Raw genomic sequence first — 21362 nt, 5'->3', positions numbered from 1 at the left:
ATTACAGTGGCATATGGTGACTTTTACTGATAGGCAAGCAGAGCTGAGACGACCCCCCCCCCCCACTCAGTGTATGTTTCATCTGATTACTACATCAAAGATATGGACCAGCCTGTATTTATCCAGTAAACCTCTGAAACTCAGACCTGAAAGTCTCTCTCCTCCACCTTGTTACTCTGTCTGAACGTCTTCACCTTCCTCCGTCCGGTCTGAACAAGTTTAAGGATTGTTCTTCTGAACTGACAGTGAACTTATCAAATCTAATTCACTTCTATCTAAAATATTTACCATTACCTGACAACGACACGGTGACAATGTAGCTCAGAGGAGACGCAGGAACTTCGGTCTTGAGGAGTCGCAGCTTTTCTTACTGACAAACAGCCCAAAGTTCACAAACCGCGCTGCAGTTCACAGCTACACTGCTAAATGCTAACTGGCTAGCTAACTCTGCTGAGGTCTCAAACATCACTGCTCTCTCTCTCTCTCTCTCTCTCTACGCACACAACTTACGTACCGATCTGTTCCTGAAAGCAGCTGCTCCACTCCTGTAACAATATTCTGTCTCTAATTTACAGCAGATCTCACAAAGAGACGATAAATCAGCGTCATTAGCTCGTTTACCTACTGCTGCGTCTTAACCTTAATGCGGAAGTTTAGTTTACACGCACACATACGTCTGCGCATGCGTGTAATACTGCACCGTCATAACGGGAGAAGCTGAGACACGGGCAGCTTGTTAGTTGCCCGTCAAAGATGTCCACGATGTTTGATCTACATTTATGAAATTGTGTACAATAAAGAAAGCGAAAAAAGATCCCAGGATTGTCCCTAGTGCGCATGTGCAACCCCCCCACAATAAAAACATGCATTAATTTGCACTTCTAATGACGTCATTTCAAATTTACCAGTACTTTCTAGATCCTCACAGTGAACTGTCCTTTTCCTGCAGACTCAAGTCTCCTGCTGTTGTCTCATATCTCAAAAATAAAGTTATTCAACAATTAATTAAAAAACAGCAGATTTATTTCTTGAAAATGTATTTATTACATGACAGAATATTCACTGATCATAGACAGAGTGAGCCTCACTGCACCTTCATACAGTCTTTGTTACAGAAGAGAGTGAACATGAATCATGTTGATATAAAACAGATTTCTGGATTATCAGACAGACATGAATAATTAAATATGATTTTCAGTGATTCATTAGACATTTTACAACTGTCATGTTTTCACTTTTATAAATGTCAAATGTAAAAACGAGTCAAAGGCAGATTCCTGTCTCCGGTCTGAACCAGTTTCCCGCCAGACAACAAAACAAATGTCAATTACTCATATGTCCAAATCATGACATGACTTCTCATAATTATGTCAGTTACATGATTCCTCTCATGGCTTTTGCTTGGTCATATATGGATGTGTTAGTTTTTAGTTATCAGATTTAATTTCTCACAACAGCATCATCATCATCATCAGTAGAAACTTGTTAGTTTTGACGTCAAAATTTCGTCTTTGTCTCATGAAATTCTGGAAATTGAACACAATGAAAAAACAGAGAAAGAAGAAATGATTCGACTAAACAAAGGAATGTAGAAAAAAGCGTCATCTTTAAACATCTAGAAACATGACACGTGCAGCAGGAACAGGTGGAACTGTGTTGTGTTTGGTTTGAACTTGCAGTCCGCTTTATTTTCTGGGCATAAATGTTAAAATAAGAACAAAAATCATCTTTTAAACAGCATCATTGTGACTAAAGCCACTCTGTGTGTGTGTGTGTGTGTGTGTGTGTGTGTGTGTGTGTGTGTGTGTGTGTGTGTGTGTGGAGGTTGATTAGAGTTTTAACTGACAATTAAAAATATTAAAGGAATATTTCACCTAAGCATGATGTTGTTTTGATCCCTAAACCCACATCTGGGAGGAAAACGACGACAGAGAAGCACAAAGACAAAAAACAACTACAACTACCAACAACCACAAAGAGGCACAAATGGCAGCTAATTCATTGTCAATAAAGTTTTGTTTTGTCTTTATTCAACGAAAAAAATCCATAAAAACTCTCTCCCTGCTGCGCAGCTGGCAGCTTCTCTCAGGACGTCATAAACACACTAATTCAGACGAATCTTTTCTTTTTCTATCCTGAACTCTTTCTTCTGAGTCAGTGATCAACGAGCAACAATCATTACATACAGTGACAGTAAGATATGATATCATATGATGAATATTTATATCTGACAAAACAGCATCATTTCCTTCATAAACATTCATCTTAAAAATTAAAGTGATGAAGACGAGCGTTAAATTGGTGGAACAGGAAGCAGTGTGGTGAAGAACTAAAGGATGTGAACCATTGAAGTGGAAAAAACCCGAAGAAAAAAATAATTAAGGTGTTCTCTTCACAATCGTAAAAGTTGAATATAAAACAATATTTAAAAAACACACACAGAACCTTTTAGAAATGAAGACGAGGCTGAGCAGACACATGAAGAGCTGGACGCCACCTCGCCGCCATTTCACCACAGGAAGAAAAACAAAGTGTTGTTGGGGGATTTTTCCTTTAAAGTGATGGAATGACAAAGTGATTGTTCCACAGGGAGGTCAGAGGTCAGGTAGAGAGACAGGTGGACGTTCAGGTAGGACACTGAGGGACTGATCAGGAGGCGTCACTTCATGGTGCATTTGGTGGAGGATCATGGGAAACTGTTCGGTGCGTTTGGGGTCTGAAGGAAGAAACTCGCTCCACTAATACAGCTGCTGTGCTCCAGATGTTCTGACTCATCTGTGACTGAACTGATTGATCAGGTGTGGACGAGGATCTGCAGCACATGTCGACAGAAAGACGAAGACGTGGAAACACGACCTGCAGCTGCTCATTAAAACTCTTATTATGACCATGTGCTGCAGATCTCACCTGTCCAGGTCCCGCCTGTTTGTTTCAATCAGTTTGAACTTTATTGACATTTACAATCTGCCACCTGTGGAACATCTGTCTGATCCCGTACAGGTTGGTCAGAGAACAGCAGGATCATGTGACAGAGAAAACCTCCTGTGCTCAGCGTCACTCACTGCTGCTTTAATTCAGATTCATTAGTCAAAACATTCCTCATCAGGTTCACTGGATGAAGGTCGGATGAAAGACAAACGATGGTCAGTCTGGTTAATTAATTAAGCTTGAAAACAAACATGATGCATGATTACCTTCCTGTTTCAGATGACTCTGTCTGTCTGGATCTATGACTCAACAGTGAGTGAAGATGAGGAGCATCACACAGCTCCCTCTGCTGGACACTCCAAACCATCACACCTTCAGGAAAAGACCAAACCATCTGAAATAGAACTGCTTGTTTCGACCGTTCACCTTCTTCAACAACAAACAACAAGCAACACTAATCTGTGCTGATAAAGACGTGCTGCTGCTGCTGCTGTTTGGGGAACGTTCGAGTTTAAACTTTTTAGATTTTTTCTTCTGATTGTTACATCTGAAATATTTTGTGTCTCAGGACGAAAAAAAAAAATATAGAGAAAAATATTTTACTAATTATTTTTTTGGGACAAAAATGTGTCTTTTCTTACGAATGCCACTGATCATTTGTCATCTTGATTCATCCTTTGACCTCCGCTGACCTGAACCACCTGACCACCACGAAAAACTGCTCGTCTTAATTTCATCGGTCGATTATTTTGGGAGATTTATGAAAAAGTATTGATTTGATTTTCATTGTCAATTTATACAAAATGTGTCAGTAAATTCATGATTTTAAAAAAACAGAGTAGAGAACAGTAAAGACAGGTCCATGTGTCCAGCTCTAACTCACTGTAACGTTTCAATCAAGAGATGGTTTAGTGGTTCGATGGTTTTAGTGTCTGTTCTTCCTTAAAAACCTCATTTTAAATCTTTAAAAAAACAGGAAAAACATCTGGATCGTTCCCGCCTCAGTATTTTTCCATCAATGCACCTGCTGGTGTTAAAAAGCCACGCTGAGCGACTCTGATTGATTCAATATAGGCAGATTGAGGTGAACGACAATTAAAAACAGGATTTAAATGACTTAAAAAATGGACATCAGGTCAACAACCTGCCGTTGAAGCTCCGCCTCCTGTCGTCACGTTAAAGGAATAGTGCATAAAATAACCTCTGACCTCTGAGCACAGCGCACCCATGTGAACGGAGAAACAGACTTATGATGCCACGTTGATCGGCGGGTTGAGTTTCTCCGCCTCAGGTTGAGCCACCATCGCTGCGGGGCCGCCGTTACTGGACTCCTGCTTCCCGCCTTTCTTCAGCGGAAACCCGCAGGTCTTAATAAACAAGACGATGTCAATGACAAACGCCGCCATTGCCAGGAAACCAAACGCCTGGAGGAGGATTAAAAAAAAAGGTCGGGAAGGTGACTTCAATGTAGAGATTCTCAAGTAGGAAAGGAAAGGAGGAGGCAGTGAAGGAAAAGATGAGGTAACAAAGTAAAGAAAGGAGTCAGAGGAGGAAATGATGAGGTATAAGGAAAGAAAAAGGTTGTAAGGAAGGAAAAAAGATGAGGAAGGACAGGACAAGGACGTAGAAAAGGAAAAGAGGTGGCAGAGAAGGAAACAAGAGGTAGGAAGGGAAAGAACGGGGTGGGAAAGAAAAAAGATTAAGGTAGAGAAGGAAAATGGAGGGGAAAAAGGAGTTAAGAAAAAGGGAGGACATAAGGAAGGAAAGAAGCCGGTAGAGGAGGAAAGGAGGAGGCCAAGAAGGAAAGGTAGGAGAGGAAAGGAAGAAAGGAGGCAGTAAAGGAAAGGAAGAGGAGGGCCTTACCACAGCACTCTTCTCCAGGTCCGTGCCGCTGTTTTGTGCAGCAAAAGCGATGGAGGAGATGCAGAAGAACAGGGCGATGGCGCAAGTGTAGATGAAGTCCTGCAGGAGAGAAGAAGAAGAAGATCAGCAGCTGAGGACTGACTCGTGTTCGCTGAGTGGAAACAACCCGTCACACCTCAGAGGAAACGCTCACATGCAGGGAAACAGGATTAGTTTCCTTCTCTCTGAGATTCACATGAGAAACTCTGAACCACTCTCTGTGTGTAACACCAGTAGAGATGATAACTGGTCCACACGTGTTCCTCATGTTCCCAGTTCAGTCTCCTCTGCGTCTCCAACACACGACAGGCATCAGCAAAGAAAAAAAGACTGATGATCAACAAACATGGTGGACAGCAGAGAAATATTTTAAGTCCTACAACGCGTTGGCTCAGCTGTGTTATTAATGGTAGTCAGAGTCTTAAATTCTGCTCGTACTCTCAGACCTCTTCTTATATTTATTCTAATTGATTGTGTATTTTTGTATTTTGTGCCTTGCTCTTGCATTTTATCTTTCACTGCGTGTTGTCCTTGAGTGTCTTTAAAGGTGCCTATAAATAAAATGTATTATTATTACTGTTATTTATTTAATATCAAGATTTATCTTTCATTACAGAAAACAGCTGGAATTTGTTTTGTTACAGCACCAAAAGAAATAAAAACTTTTCTTATTTTTATTTATGTAGGTACATAGCTAACAGGAAGTCAGAGTAATCCAATAAATCCTTCTGCATTAAGGTTTTACTGCTTTGCCTATTTAATTATTTATTTTCTATCTCTCTATCTCTGCAGTTACCTGTTGCTACCACTTGGTGGCGGTGATGCGCCATGTCGTTGTTTACCTAAAATAGTGTAGTAGAAGAAGAACTTCTACTTCCGTGCTCTGTGGTGTCAACATTAAACCGTCTAACCGCCACGGTCGTGAATTAACGGTCGCTGCTGTGACGTTTCACCGACCGTCGGACAGACACTATGCCGTGGAGGTGCTGTGTTCCCGGGTGTAAAGGCTACGATGAGGCCAAGTCCATGGGCGTCGTGTTTCACGGGTTACCGACCAGAGACCCGCAGCGCTGCAGAACATGGCTGACGGCGATAAGGAACCCCAGGTACGACGAGAACACACCTGTGTCCAAGTACAGCGGGGTCCGGGTGTGCAGCCTGCACTTCACCCCCGACGACTACGAGGAGGACTTCCGGGCGAAAATACTCAACGTCACGCCCAAGCCGATGCTGAAGAGCGGCGCCGTGCCGTCAGTGTTCCCCGGGAGAGGGCAGGGGGAGCCCGGCGGAGCAGACCCATCTCCCCCGGCTCCAAAGAGAAGCAGAACCCGGGTAAATGTTTCAGTCCGTCAGGTCCCGGTGTCTTTATCCTTCCGTTTGTGTCACGGTAACGTTTTTAATCAATATAATATATATCTATAATATAATATAATTTAATAATAAACGTGACTCGCTGACTGAACACAGGGCCGGACCCCGGGGAACCTCAGACAGGGGCCCCGGACCCGGATCCACCCGCTTCATTAATAAAACCTTCTGCTGATGAACGGACCGAATCTGACCCGGATGAAATGTCAGTCTGCTTCAATAAGTGGAGAGGGCTGCAGCTAACTGTTGTTTTCATTATTGATTAATCAGCTGATTGTTCATTAATTACAATTTTCTTAACAAGCTAATGTCATCATTAAATATTTATGTTTTTAGTGATCTTTAACAAACACATCATCAACACATCATGGCTGACAGTCAAGTGGTTAGTTCAAGTGTCTGTGATAACCGTAGGACAGAGGGGACGGAGTTCAGAGTTACATCAATCGATCTACATGTGATTTCAACAACACAGCGTCACATGACTCCGTGTTGAGGACGTCTGTTCCTCGGCTGATTGTTCAGTTATTAATGTTTTTATCTCTGGAACAGAAGCAGGAAGTTGAGTTTCCCTCTCCAGATGTGACAGATGTGACCCTGGTTCATCAAAGTGTCTGTTCTCTGTTGATCTCTCCTCAGCCGACCTGTGGAGCAGCGGCCGGCTCGTCACAGTCGCCTCCAGCCGCCGCCTCAGAGGACAGCTTCTGCATCGTGGTGTCGGTCGACCCGCTGGACGACAGCAGCTTCCACTCAGAGCCAGAGTGCGACGAGTCCGATGAGTCCGACGAGGACCCCGACAAAGACTGCACCATCGTTTACAACCACAACCTGATGGAGTTGTTCAGGATGTGTCAGACTTGTGGGCAGCCCATCGTGGAGAAGGAGGTTTTCCACTCGGGGGCTCAGATGAGGGTGAAGTGGAGCTGTCATGGCGGACACTCTGGAACGTGGAAGTCCTCGCCTCGTCTGAGAGACGTGCCGCCGTAAAATCCACCCACCCGCTCACTCCCTCACTGAGTGCTGCTGGACGGACACTCAGAGTGGGAGGAGGGTTAAAGACACGGGACAAGAGCGTTCTCATGGGGGGGGGGGTCAGCTACCAGCTGGAGGACATGTTGAACCACCAGGGTTCACACTGCCACTGAACCTTCATGTGACACCCAACTGCTGCAGGTCAGTGGTCTGATGAGAAGTGACTGCATCAATAAGGCAACTGACTGGGGCCCTCACCTACCGGGGGCCCTAACCTACCGGGGGCCCTCACAGCTCCAGGTTCCGTTATGATGTTTACATTAAAAGATGTATAATGATGTCACTATTGTAACTCGAATAAACCTGCAGTAATTGACTAAATACCCTGGTGCTTCTTTATCGGTGTTCATAACTTCCTGTTTAGCTGCTGCAGCGTCACATTAGAGACCCAGGCCCGATCCCAACGCCCCCCCTGCTGATCAGATCTGATCCAGTTTGGATATTTAATATTCCTCATCATGTGATCACAGGACGGATAATTCCACAGTTCTGGCTCTGAATCACAGTGACTGTTTATACTGTCTGTTTTCTTCTAATGCTAACGTTAGCGTAAGCCCCTTTCATGCAAGTTTGTTAAGTCACAACGCTATGAACTTTGGGTAATTCCGAAGTCACTGGGCCCGGTCAGAGTCAGACAGATCTGTAGCTGCTGGGACGTGGACTTGAACTTCCTCTGAGATCCAGTATTACATACCAGCGTCACATCTGGCACACAGCAGGTCGGTGTGACATGGTTTCTATGACAACAGGACTAACTGACAGGCTACAACCACACTGAGTGTCCGCAGAGTCTCTAGGAGGTTTTAGCAGACAGCTCCGTCCACACAGTCAAACACCTGGACAACATGAAGACAGCCGACTCTTCTTCTCTGTCCTATTTTCAGTTCAACAACAAAACTATCACAGCAACATCTGGCGAGGAGTGACAGACAGCTGTTTGATGAACAACAAGTCTCAGGCTCCTGCTCCGTCACCTCAGTGTTTAATGCAGCTCAGTTCAGCTCCGCCCTCTCTCTGCTCTCAGACTCTGACACATGTTCACCAGCTGCTGCTGAGGAATCACTGATAGAACAACATCAACATCAACCAGGTGGAAGACAAAGGCACTGGAATATCAACGACTGATCAGCTCAGATCAGCAGGTTCATTGCGCACGCACGCACACACGCACACACGCACGCACATCAACAGTCTGGAGAGTTTTGGAGAGGCTCAGTTTTCGAGCTGAAACTCACTCAGACAAAAAGACTTCAAGCTCCAATGATCTGAATCCAGAACAGAACAAACACCACAGAAGAAGACAAACGACATTCACTTGCTTTACTGTCGCATGTAAATGTCTGTGAAACTGCAGCTCATGTGTTTGCACAGAAGAAGAAGTGCTCAGTCCTCCTGAGCCTCCCTCATCCAGCTGAAACCAAAGAAGAAGAAGCACAGCAACAACACAAGGGTCTGTTTAACTGTGCCGTTTTGTTTATTTACATTCATCAGCTGTTTTAAAGAAGTGTTTTTGGGAACATGTAACATTACTGCAATGAGGACTGAACATCTGAGGTTCCCATTTAACGTCATCATCATGTTTTTTAATCATGACTCACTCTTCAGTTAAAGAGCAAAAGCATCTGTAACTCAACAAACTGAGAATATTTACTGTTTACAGGAGGCAGACTTATTGTCTTTAGTCTCTACCTGGCTCCATGTAGACACTCATTAACATGATCATGTGACCAGCTGATTCAGCTCTGATCAGCACTGATCAGCTGGTGGAGGAGGTGTGGAGGAGGAGGAGGAGGTGTGGAGGAGGTGTAGTCTCTACTAAAGCAGGACCTTACCAGGCTGGACCAGCAGGTGATGCCCACCCTGCTGTGCAGGCTGGTGGAGAGGAGGATGAGGAGCAGCAGGGTGAAGAGGAAGGCGGTGCAGCTGACAAACTCAAAGAAGTAGAGGGCGGAGCAGCTGATGCAGCTGTTGACCACCTCCTCCAGGATGAAGGCCACGAAGGAGAGCAGCTGACGGAGAGAGAGAACAGGAGGTTACAGAAGCTCGCTCCGACTCTGATGATGTCACAGAAGAAGAGAAGACACTCCGTCATCATCGGTCGTTTATCTTCATATTGATCACACAGCTGCCACTAATAATCACTGATCAGCTGATTCTTTTATCAGATAATCAATCGGCCAGAAAACTGAAAACGTCCGTTCCAGTTTAAAAATCACATGAGAAAGAAAAAGCTGCAAATCTTCTCCTCTGGAGAAATGTAAGATTAAAAAAATAAAGGATTTAACAACAATAATAACAATAACAATAATACTAATAATAATAACAACAATAATAATGACAATAATAAAATGTGTTGCTGCTGCAGAACAACAGTGACTGACACATTAAACCAGAAGAAAAAAAAGCTGCTGACTCTGTTTAAGTGAAGAGAAGTAACTGTTGTGGTAGAACCGCTCCGACCTCTCTCTCTCTCTGTGTGTGTGTGTGTGTGTGTGTGTGTGTGTGTGCGCGCGCGCGCGCGTGTGTGCGCGCGCGCGCGCGGGAGGGCGGCGGCTGCTTCCCAAAACACACACACACACACCATGTGGGCGTCCTGGGCGTGTGTGAACCACAGTGAGTCCACAGGAAGTGGAAGGAGGACGCCGTCAGCTCCGTCCTGCTGCAGAGACGCCACTTTGGGACGAACCACACAAGAGCGTCTGACTGACAGATTCACTTTACAAATCAAGAGTCAGTTTCACAGTTAATCAGCGTTTTCCTCGTCAATATTTCGTTAATTATAAAGTGTCAGTTTGGGCTCCAGCTACATCAGTAAATGCTGTTTACATTAATGCAGAGAAATAATAACAATCTGATGATATAACAGAGTAACAGAGGACGTTTCCAGGGAACGACTGAGATGGTTTTTAGGGCTGATACCGATTATTGATAACTGATACTTGGAACCGATATACCAACAAATAACTACTGCTGTATTAGGTCACTCACCATGACTCCAGGTGTTTCTATTATTTATTTAGTTTTTTATTTATTTATCCATTTATATTTAATGTCACACAGCTCCACACACATCCTCCACAATGATCAACATCTGTCTGAAACTGTTTTAATACGAACTGAAGATTAAAACCTCATGAAGGAGGATTTACTGCAGGACTGTATGAGACTGCATCAGTTAACGTTCCTAATAAACTGATCACTGAGTGAATATTATCAGGTGTGATCACAGGCTGTAAAGAGCCTGACTGGAGTGAACTGGTTGATTCCGGAGCTGTTCTCACCTGTGACCTGAAGATGCTCTTTGATTCAATAGTTGTATTATGTATTAATATAAACATCATCATCATTATATTATGACCCCTCCCCTTTTAAAATGTAGCGCAGGAACACGTTTACTCACGGACATTTTATTTCATCAGTTATCGTTAAAAGAACTTCACGATACTGATCATCGGTTGATGCCTCATGTTCCTGTGTTTATACTTTTATTTTGAATCGTTTCATCTCTCGCCTCAGCTCAGGGCGGTCTGATGAATGTTCCCATCATGCCGTTCACCTGATGCTTCCGTATGAAGGTTTTAAACATGAAAACTTCATCGTGGCACATTCTTCTTCTGAGCCGGTCCGGCCCACTTCTTATTTAGTTTTTCTGTGTCAGCTTTAAATCCAGATGTTTGCCAACAGCTGTCAAAAACAGAGTGCCACAGAGACTCTCTCTCTTTTTAAACGACAATGAACCAGACGGTGAATGCATCATAAAAGCGACTGAAACCCTCTGAAGTCACAGAGTCAGTTCATGTATGACTGATCTATAAATACAGACTGCTGCAGCTCGTGTGTCGGACGGAGAACATGAGTGAACCAGCCCAGACCCAGTTCCCATCAATCCACTGGGTTTATTGGAGGAACACTGTGGCCGGCTGGAGGTCGGGTTATAAACAGTCTGAGACCAACCCTGAACCACAGAGTTAAAATCAGACCTGATGTCAGCTCAGTCTCTCCCCTGTGGGGGCAGGGCTGTGGAGCAAGGCATCATCGCTGCCACGGCTCAGGGTTTGATTCCTCAGAGGAGGACCTCAGCTCATGATCATCTTTTAACAATCAATCTACACATTGATTTTACATTCATCATTTCACTTCTACAGCAACTCGACTGAAACTACATGCTCAGTGTTTAAAACACTAAAGAGACTTCAGAGGGGGAGGAGGAGGAGAAGAAGAAGAAGAAGAAGAAGAAGAAGAAGAAGAAGAAGAAGAAGAAGAAGAAGAAGAAGAAGAAGAAGAAGAAGAAGAAGAAGAAGAAGAAGAAGAAGAAGAAGAAGAAGAAGAAGAAGAAGAAGAAGAAGAAGAAGAAGAAGAAGAAGAAGAAGAAGAAGAGTTCTCTCTCTCAGCAGGTCGACAGTTACAGAGACGAGGTTGAAAACCTCTGCAGTGGTTTAAACCTCCAGTCACACGTTAGATTAAAAACAGGTGGACAGTCCAGAAACCATGGGTCCTACATGTCCCATAATGCAACTGGACAAAAGTGGCTTTTGTACTTGTGTTGACCTGTCTGGGCCACTGTATATGTCAGACTGGGATCATTTCCAGTGTATGGACCCTGCAGTGCAGTTTAATGACGACACTGTACAAAGTGCTGAACGCTCCTTTATGCTGAGCTGTGGGAACTCGATGGTTCAGACTGATCCTCCGTCAACAGCAACTGCTGCTCTGTGACAAAAAACTTTTATTGGGATGTTTTTTCTTTTTAAAGCAGAAGTTCAACCACATTCAACTAAACAGTTTCTTTCTGTTTCTGCTGCTTCTCAAGATTCACAAGATCGAGATCAGACCAACAACCAGAGGACACACACAAGACCCGGATCTGGATCACTGACAGGACGGAGCAGAGACGCAGGCTGAACGTGTTTCTGTGGTTATCTAACACAGACGTGACCCCACCCCTGAAACTAAACCACCATCCAGAGTGGACCTGAACGTCACACCTGAGCAGCCGCAGTCATTTAAACAGCATCAGCTAGTGGACGTCCGCCTTCACCTCACTGTGATCTCACCAACACACTTCCTGTCCCTGTTTCACAATAAAGGCACTTTAGGGTGAAGACACTGGAATCCTTTATTGTGAAAGCCCTGCAGGAAGTTCAGATTAGCTTTCTACCACACTGCATGTACAGAACGTTCTGTTACAACAAGAACAGATTTTAATCCAACAAGCTGCTGAGCTCCGTGTCTGAACGTGTGTGTCGCAGGTCTGTGGCTGTGACACACATGAAGCTGATGACCAGGAACTGTCGTGCGGACACAGCAGCTGTACAAAACAGCAGTGACCTGCAGCAGGAAGTCTGAGTGTCTCACCTGAGGAGCTTGTCCTCAGGTGAGACACAATAATCATTAAAGGCTCCGTTTCCAGATGAGTCCTAAGACTTTCATTGATCTGGGTCTCTGCTGGTCTCAGATCAGATTATGATCTTTGTGGATCTTTGTGGATCAGAGTTACTAACGACCCATGAACTAATTAACATCACAGCTGTCAGGAGCTTTAATCACTGGTCTTCTTCCTGTTGTGAGTCTGTTGGATCTAATGTTTCACTGATGAGATGAACCGGGCTGGAGATGTGATCCATGTGTAGATCCTCTTTTTGTCAAACACTCTGAGATGGGAGCGGCGTGCTGGGGGCCCCGGGGCCGGATGCAGCCGGCGGCGCCTCAGCTCAGAGTTGCGACAGCGGCTCAGATCTGCTAACGACAGCTCTACTGCCCAACGGTCAGACCTGCAACACTTTCACTTCCAGTCTGCTGCTTCCTGCAGGCTGCTGCAAGAGGAAGGTCCAGTCACACAGAGGTCACACACGCACACACACATTCACACACTCCTGCTGCTCCAAACTCTCACTACAGCACCAAATGTGGATTAATCCGCTGATGAAAATAGTCCCCTACAAATGCTGTGTCCTCCTGTTTGTGATAAGGACTACAGTGAGCAGCTGTTTCTACAACTACTGCTACTGATACTACTACTACTGATACTACTACTATTACTACTGCTACTGCTACTGATACTACTCCTGATATTACGATGAGATGAGATTGTCCCTTATTGGTCCCAGTGTGGAGATATACAGTGTTACAGCAACAAAGTGGATGGAGCAAAAAAGAAACTTCAAGCTGAATGTCAACAATAAATACTAAAAATTAAAAAAGGTAAATAATTTATAATAATAATGTGTAGATAATAATGTAATGTGTACAAATCAGCAAACATAGCAGCAGATGAGGAATATTACACAGCTGGTGTGTGTGAGGTCGTTTACAGCTGCAAAGAGACTTTTCTCATCGTCCATAAATCAGTCAGTTATGTTTTAATTCAGTTTTTCTAAAAAGGAAATGTCAAGAGATGTTCAGTTCACTGAGTCTGTCTGTCTGTCTGTCTGTCTGTCTGTCTGTCTGTCTGTCTGTCTGTCTGTCTGTCTGTCTGTCTGTCTGTCTGTCTGTGTGTCCATGTTTAGTGTTTATGTGAATAACAGTGTCTACTGGAACAACAGGTCCGTTCTTTACTTCAGATCTGACTGAATGAGTTCAGACTCTTTAGAACCGGTGAAGTTCTAGTCTCAGACCAGTTGGTCCAGATACAGCTGTGACGATCCTGAATCCACTAACGAAATTCATTAAGTTCATCTTTCATCATTCGTTAAATGAATCCACATTAACACTAATGAAGCTAATTACTGTTGACACCCTGAAACTGAGCTGAGCAGCAGCCGAAACACTGATTATTGATTGATATTGATTGTTGTGAAATAACAGCTGAAACAAACTGACAAACTACTTGATCCAGAACTCTGAGCTTAACGAGCTCCAGATGTTGATCTGATGAAATACCTGAAAAAACTAGAATCAGCTCCTCGTGTCGTTTCCTCATCGACCAGCGAGTGTCAGGAAACATGATCTCAGTCTCCGAGTCTGAGAAAAGGCTGAACAATGACCAGTGTTTCTGCAGAGCATTATGATGTAACACTGATGTTGACCTTTGACCTTTTGGATAAAAAATGTCATCACGTCATTTCATTCTGTTAGACAGAATGTGTCATAGTTAGTGGATGAATTATTGAGTGTTTTGTGAGGTCAGAGTGACCTGTGACCTTTGACAACCACATTCTAATCAGTTCAACCTTGAGTGAATGTTTGTATTAAATATGAAGAAGTTTCCTCAGACATCACGATGGAAACACGACAGCTCCAGCACAGACGTGACGTCACCAGACCGACAACACCTGAGGACGCCACACACACGAGTCTGCAGCTGAACAGGTGTGTAACCACTAAACTGCATCGTTGTCCACTCTGTGGTCGTCATGGTGACATAGAAACCATGGCATCAACTGACAAACATATCGACAGCTCAGACGGCAGCAGCAAACAGAAACGCATCGTTTCTACTGAGCTCAGATCCAGATCAGCTGAGACCAGGTTCCTACAGGGTCCACCAAAACCAAGGTAACACCACACCCAGCTAACGAGTGACATCACCGATCAATTAATGTAAATGTTTCTGATCTGAGAGTTTAAATGATACACAATGACTAGAAAGACACAACAGAGAGACTCAACAACAACACAACTACAAGATTCAACCGCAAAGAGACAAAGAACCACAAAGAGTCAACACACAAAGAAACAACCGCAAAGAGACAAAGAACCACAAAGAGACAAACAACCGCAAAGAGACAAACAGCCACAAAGAGACAAACAGCCACAAAGAGACAAACAACCACAAAGAGTCAACACACAAAGAAACAACCGCAAAGAGACAAAGAACCACAAAGAGACAAACAACCGCAAAGAGACAAACAACCACAAAGAGACAAACAACCACAAAGAGACGAACAACCACAAACAGACTCAAACTCTGCTAAAAGGTGATTGTTGTTGTTTTGTTGTCAACCTGCTGATGTCCAGGACAGACATGATGTCAGCAGCTCAGGTTCCAGAAATAACACAGTTTCCTTGAACTCACCACTTCACTAACTTTGACCAGGAAGCGGGGTTTGTCCAGATGTTCTGATGGAACCAGGCACAATGAGGATTTGGGGTTCGGAGCCGTCGTCGTGGAGTAAACTTCAGAGGTCATGATGGAGCTGAGAAACAAGAGAGAGAGACTTCAGAGGACATGTTGTAAAATCAGGCTGTTATCAGACGTTAGACAGACACATCCTTTTAGTTTTCCCTCAGAGCAGAGACGTCCTCCACACGGCGTCTTCATCACCGTGTGTTCGTCCTGAGGGAGACAGTCTGTCCAGCTCACAGTTTTGTTGTTGATCAGACTCTGTTTAGAGTCACGTTGTTAGTTCTTAACAACACTTTGATGTTAAACTTAACGAGGAGACAGACGATAACGAGCTGCGGTCGTACTTTCATAAGTTGATTAGTGTTGAGTGTTTGTTTTGACAGCACAGGGACACTGTACATATCACACACCAACGCCACATACCTCAGCATCTACAGCCCGAGCTGCTTCACAACACTCTGATCAGCCTTTACACTACAGCCGCTTTCATTATCAATTAATCTGATGATTATTTCCCTGATGAATCTATGAATTCATTCTTTGGTCTTTAAACTGCAGGAACAACATCCATCACAGTTTGAGAGGTGGAGCTGAGAAGAAATTTGATGATCAGAACAGCTGGTGATTCATTTTCAGGTGATTGATTAATCGTTAACAAAAGACAACGACACAGACTCATTAATGACATTAATGAATTAATTAATGAATAATTAACGACTGATTAGAAAAATGAGTTATAAAGACTGAGGCATCTCATCATGTGTTCACAGGCCTCAGGAGTCTGATCATTTACAGGTCTTTACATATGATTTGATATTAGTGAAAGTAATAACCTGATGAAACTTTGTGTGTGAGCATCTGAGGTGTAAGAGAAGCTGATTCAACAAACATCCAGAAAACACTGAAGTCTCTTTACAAACACGTTTCCTCTTTAATGACGTGATTTTCTTGTTAATAAAAAACCAACACGCTTCATCACTGTGTCATTAAAACATGATGCTGACACAAACCAGGACCTTTGTTATAACACTGGTACATCCCATGATGCCACTGTCCCTACATGTTTACAGAACAAACATGTCTGGATTCACATGAAGCTTCAGCGGAAACTAACACGTCAGAGACAGAAATTACGTTTATTCAACAGAAACATCGACCACAACCACAAACTTTAACCCAGAGGAGCAGAACTGTGTCAGTGTCTGTTTTTATTAATATGCACCCTACAGAAGGTTCAGTTTCCTCATAAAAACTCCAAATAACAACATTACCTGCAGTTTAATCAAAAACATTGTGTTTTCACACGGACACACACCTGTGCTGCTGTTAATCACATCTTCACTGTAAGGTTCAGTGTTTCTGTCTGTGTGACGTTCAGGAACATATTCCCTGAGAGTGAAAGTGAAACTGCGCAGGTACATGTCAAGAACAGGTGTTGCACAGGTGTGACTAATTTATGACTTATTATAACTGACTGATAGCGACTCCATATTGTACCAGATGGAGCTACAAGGCCTTTAGTCATCTAGTGCAATCTCAAAACCAAACCTCGTCCAGAAGTTTAAGAATTATAATAATTCCTGGCTTGAATACAAATACAGTCACAGCGAGGAACATGACTCGAGGCCTGATCCTGAGCGGATGTGTGTCCTGGCGGAGTCGGTACATGGTTAATGAACCGTGGCTGGTTCATTAGAGCGACGTCTCATCTGTAACCGGGCTCTCTAACCGCTGTCCTCCGTCACTGGCTGCTGTTGTGGTGGAAAATGTTGGAGGGGAATCCCGCGGGAGGAAACTATTAAAAGGTGGAGCTTTATTCGAACCAAAGCTTCTGTGTGCGTGAGGTTCATGCCGAAGAGAAGACCGGATGTTTTATTACATATGAAAATATTTTACTCCGACTTTTCCCGCATAAAATGACGCTTTTTTTTTATAGAAGCGACGTTAACTCGTTAATTGACGTATTTCTAAAGGCAGTCTGGCGCGTGACGTTTCCTCCGTCCTGACATGAACTGTTCACGGTGGCCTACAATCTGCTAAACTCTCCCGCTGCGACAGGAAGTCAGTTTCCAGTGATAAAATTTTAAAAATGAAGAACTTTTCAGAGACAAACTCACCGCTCACTTTCTTCCAGCTCTCAGGGAAAATAAAGTTTCCAGCTGCGCAGCAACTCGTCGCTTTGTTTCTGCTGCTCAACTAACTTCAGTCAAACTTCCGCATTTAGAGTTTTAGGGTTTTTTTCTGTAAAGTCACACAGAGACACTCCGGCTTCCGCTCACGATTTTCAAATTAAAAGTGCCTGACTCGTGATGGGAGGTAGTTCCATCCGGTCTGTCTCCATTATATTGTGTAATTAAGAAGCAGGTTTCTCAAATAGATGAATAAATAAATAAATAGGGCTTGTTTAACTCCTTTTTAAATGCAGTAATTACAACGATGATTCAAAAGATTGAATTAAAAGAAAATGTGTTAATGAATATAAGTGTAAAATATGATACTTCACTCTTAATGCAACACATAATCTCCTGTGGTGTGATCACGCATCTTAAACTTAATTAACAACAGAAAGCGGTTAATTGAAAAAGTCATGAGGACAATATTATTGATATTAATAAGTAATAATAATAATCATCAATTTTTTTTTATGTCACACCATAGGAAACTTTTACAGTGTAGTTCAGTGAAAACGTTGTGACCCTACATTTTCTCAGATATCAGATTTCACACTTCACATATAAACATGTTTTTTTTCTTGAAAAATTGTGTTGAAAAATTTTAAAAAAGCTTTTTAATGAATATTTGTGAACTAGCCAAAGACAGAGATTCCTCCATTTATTATAGGATTATTATAATTCATTGGGTTTTATTTTCCTTCTTATATCACAGTCATTGTGTCATCTATTTTAATTCACTTTGTCATTTCTTTATTGAAACTCTTTCAGCTTAATTTCCTGTATGAAAGGTGCTTTATAAATAAAGTTTATTGTTATTATTATAATTCTGAACACCACTCACACTCACTCCTCCCCGGCCTGTGCTGCCTGTGCTCGGCCTGCAGGAGGCGCTGCAGCCCGCTCCTCTCCTCTCTCCTCCTCCCCCTCCTCCTCCTCTCCGCGGTGTGTGTGTGAGGCTTCCCCCGCTATAAAGGCGCGAGAGGCGGCTGGGGGCTGTAGAGGCTCTCCAGCAGCCAGAGGAGGAGGAGGAGGAGGAGGATGAAGCTGTGTGTCCGTCAGCGTGGAGCTGATCTCAGTTCAGTCCGTCTGAGCTGAAACTGGAAACTTTCTGATGCTGTTGTCACTCTGGAGCTTCTTCTTCTTCTTCTTTTTCTTCTTCCTGCACCTGTGAGAAGGTAAAACTCTCTTCTTCATCTTCCTCTTCTTCTCTCTCTGTTCTCTGAGGTCATATTGATCCTGTGATACTTTAATAATCCGATTCACTGTGACTCTGTTGATTTATGATCTTTTTTCCCACATTATAAATCAGTCAATGTTCATAGAATCTGAATCCAGATGTGCTCAGGTGCACAGCTGGTTTCTTCTTCTGGCTGCTGATGCTGGCAGGTGTAAAACCTTTAGGAGGAGAACAGGTTCAGCAGGAGAACGGGTTCAGGTTCAGATGTTGTGTGCTTTGTGAAATGATGGATGAAGCGTTTGATCTTTGAGGTTTGAGAAACTCTGAGGATGAAATTTTTTTTGTGCTTTTTCTTGATGTTTGCAGTCTGTGTGTGTGTGTGTGTGTGTGTGTGTGTGTGTGTGTGTGTGTGTGTGTGTGTGTGTGTGATGTGAACCAGTTCACACTGTGACGTGATGAGGAAGGTTTCATTCACTGAATATTCTTACAGTGACTGTCTCTGACTGTGACTCTGTGTGTAATAACTCTTATGTTGTAATAAATGATTTATCAATGATTAATAACTTGTTAATGATAATTATCAGTTTACACCACGGTGTGAAAAGTGCATCTGGCTGGTTTTTATGTTTTATCTCTTTAGTTAGTCAGGTGGATTATTGTAAAAGAATCAGACCTGGAGGCTGATGATGACACTAATATTATATAATAAATATAATATTAGTGTCATCATCAGCCTCCAGATATTATCATATCTGATATTATAAATGTTTTATTATGAAACAGGAGAAACATCAACCTGTCATCGCCTGAGTTCTTCTGTTCATGGTGTAAAACATTTGATAAGAGTATTATTAATTACAAACCTCTTTCTTTAAAGGGTTAAACTCTGTTAAATCCTCTGCTGTGATTCAGGTTTAGTTTCACATGTTTCCATCTCCTCTTACTTCCTGGTTGATAAACCTGGATCAGGCCTGGAGCCCCGCCCACCACCTGCTGGCTCCAGGTGGACAGGTGAAAGAGCACTGTCTCTCTCTCTCTCTCTCTGTCTCTCTCCATCTCTCTCTCTCTGTCTCTCTCTCTCTCTGTGAATCTCTGATAGTTTTTATTCTCCTCCACAAACATTTTGTTTGTTCTGCCACTGAGCTGAAACCGTTACCCAGAAGCCCCGGCTGACAGTGAGCAGCGCTCTGAGCGAATGCCTCTGACATGAATTATTAACTCTGTTGTAGTTGTGCAGCAGCTGAACACAGATAAGTGGGATGTAGTTTTCAGCTCTCTAATCTGCTGCTGGATGTGGAGTCTCAGCTGGGTGAAGCTCCACACCTCCACTGCTTATGTCACATGACCTCACCCTGAGCTGCTGCAGGTCGGAGACACCTGATGTTTTATATGAACTGTCCCACGAATCCAAGAAAGACTTTAAATAGTTTTAAATGAATTTGACATTTTGCTGTTTTCATCACAGCGTCACTGAATCTTCAGCTCAACTCAACTTTATATTTCTGTTAAATAAATAACAGAAACATTAAGTAACAGCACAAAGATTGAGGATAAACTCCACAGAGGGGTCTGAAGTTAATGAGCTCTGAGCGACTGGAGCAGCCATGTTCCCCGTCAGCTGATGTCCAGGTCACAGAGGAACCTTCAGCGATGATGAGCCGCTGATTTAAAAACACTCAGAGCTGAAGCTGCTTCACTTCATCCACATGCAAAAGTATTCTGTTTTCTGTTCAGTACAAAGGATTTATAACATCATCCATTCATCCATTCATTCATCCATTCATCATTCATCCATTATTCATTCATCCATTCATCATTATTCATTCATCCATTATTCACTCATTCATTCATCCATCATCCATCCATCCATTATTCATTCATCCATTCATCCATTCATCATTCATCCATTATTCATTCATCCATTCATCATTCATCCATTCATCCATTCATTCATTCATTCATCCATTCATTCATTCATTCATTCATTCATTCATCCATTACTTATTCATTCATTCATCCATTCATCCATTATTCATCCATCATCCATTCATCCGTTATTCATTCATCCATTCATTCATTCATTCATCCATTACTTATTCATCCATTCATCCATTATTCATTCATCCATTCATCATTATTCATTCATCCATTATTCATCCATCCATCCATTCATCCGTTATTCATTCATCCATTCATCATTATTCATTCGTCCATTATTCATTCATCCATTATTCATTCATCCATTCATCCATTCATCCATATGCAGTACTGCTTATCCTTTAAGGGCTGGAGCCAATCACAGCTGACAGGTCGGGGGCGGGATTCACCTGGACCTGGTGTTTGTGTTCGGTTGTGTTGAGCTCTCAGGGCCACCGTATCAAAGACAGGTGTAGGTGCTGTGTTCCAGGGAGGGGGGGGGGCATCAGCGAGGTTCAGTGTTGTGTTCATGGCCCGTCAGATTGTCCCTCACCATCAGCATCAACGTCACTTTGACCAGAAGAGTCCAGTATTATTACAGACGGAGCTGCAGGTTGAAGCGTCTGACCAGTAGAACCAGTAACTACAGCTGAATCTAAACCAGTTCAGGCGGGACGCACCTTCAGCTCCGGAGCTTCTTGGTTCCTAGAAATTTTTCTGGTGGAAAAAGAAAAGGTGAATTTTCAAAAGGCAGAAATCATCAATCATCAATAACTGATATTGATCCAACAGTCAGTGA

General features: G+C 43.0%; 3 protein-coding genes across 3 annotated transcripts in view; 2 read left to right on the top strand and 1 right to left on the bottom strand.

Moving 5' to 3' along the window:
• Window positions 1–1020: 1020 nt before the first annotated feature.
• cmtm6 (CKLF like MARVEL transmembrane domain containing 6) lies at window positions 1021–17520 on the bottom strand. Its single transcript, XM_022761536.1, has 5 exons — window positions 17413–17520; window positions 15245–15365; window positions 9063–9239; window positions 4792–4890; window positions 1021–4352 (listed from the first exon to the last, which is right to left on the bottom strand). Exons 2-5 carry the CDS (start codon window positions 15356–15358, stop codon window positions 4176–4178), a joined length of 567 nt encoding a protein of 188 aa, XP_022617257.1. The 5' UTR covers window positions 15359–15365; window positions 17413–17520; the 3' UTR covers window positions 1021–4175.
• Window positions 5686–7524, top strand: LOC111233664. The gene is made up of 2 exons (XM_022761535.1): window positions 5686–6162; window positions 6838–7524. The coding sequence occupies exons 1-2, from the start codon at window positions 5803–5805 to the stop codon at window positions 7183–7185; spliced, it is 708 nt and encodes a 235-aa protein (XP_022617256.1). The 5' UTR covers window positions 5686–5802; the 3' UTR covers window positions 7186–7524.
• A 963-nt stretch (window positions 17521–18483) lies between the features above and the next one.
• The window catches only part of LOC111233658 (copine-4-like), a 34513-nt gene continuing 31634 nt past the window's right edge, over window positions 18484–21362 (top strand). The window contains exon 1 of the mRNA XM_022761528.1: window positions 18484–18644. The gene's annotated coding sequence lies outside the window, so the exon portion shown is untranslated. The remainder of the gene's footprint in view (window positions 18645–21362) is intronic.

The sequence above is a fragment of the Seriola dumerili genome, unplaced genomic scaffold (assembly GCF_002260705.1).
Source record: "Seriola dumerili isolate Sdu_G_001 unplaced genomic scaffold, Sdu_1.0 BDQW01000415.1, whole genome shotgun sequence".
NCBI lineage: Eukaryota > Metazoa > Chordata > Actinopteri > Carangiformes > Carangidae > Seriola > Seriola dumerili.
The sequence above is the reverse complement of the archived record's forward strand: the minus strand, read 5'-3'. Positions and strand labels throughout refer to the sequence as shown.

Coding starts and splice junctions, on each gene's coding strand:
- LOC111233664 (XM_022761535.1), top strand. CDS start 5,803: ATGCCGTGGAGGTGCTGTGTTCCCGGGTGTAAAGGCTACGATGAGGCC. Junction 6,163..6,837: donor CAAAGAGAAGCAGAACCCGG/GTAAATGTTTCA, acceptor ATCTCTCCTCAG/CCGACCTGTGGAGCAGCGGC.
- cmtm6 (XM_022761536.1), bottom strand. CDS start 15,358: ATGACCTCTGAAGTTTACTCCACGACGACGGCTCCGAACCCCAAATCC. Junction 9,240..15,244: donor TGGTCAAAGTTAGTGAAGTG/GTGAGTTCAAGG, acceptor TCTCTCCGTCAG/CTGCTCTCCTTCGTGGCCTT. Junction 4,353..4,791: donor ACCTGGAGAAGAGTGCTGTG/GTAAGGCCCTCC, acceptor ATCCTCCTCCAG/GCGTTTGGTTTCCTGGCAAT.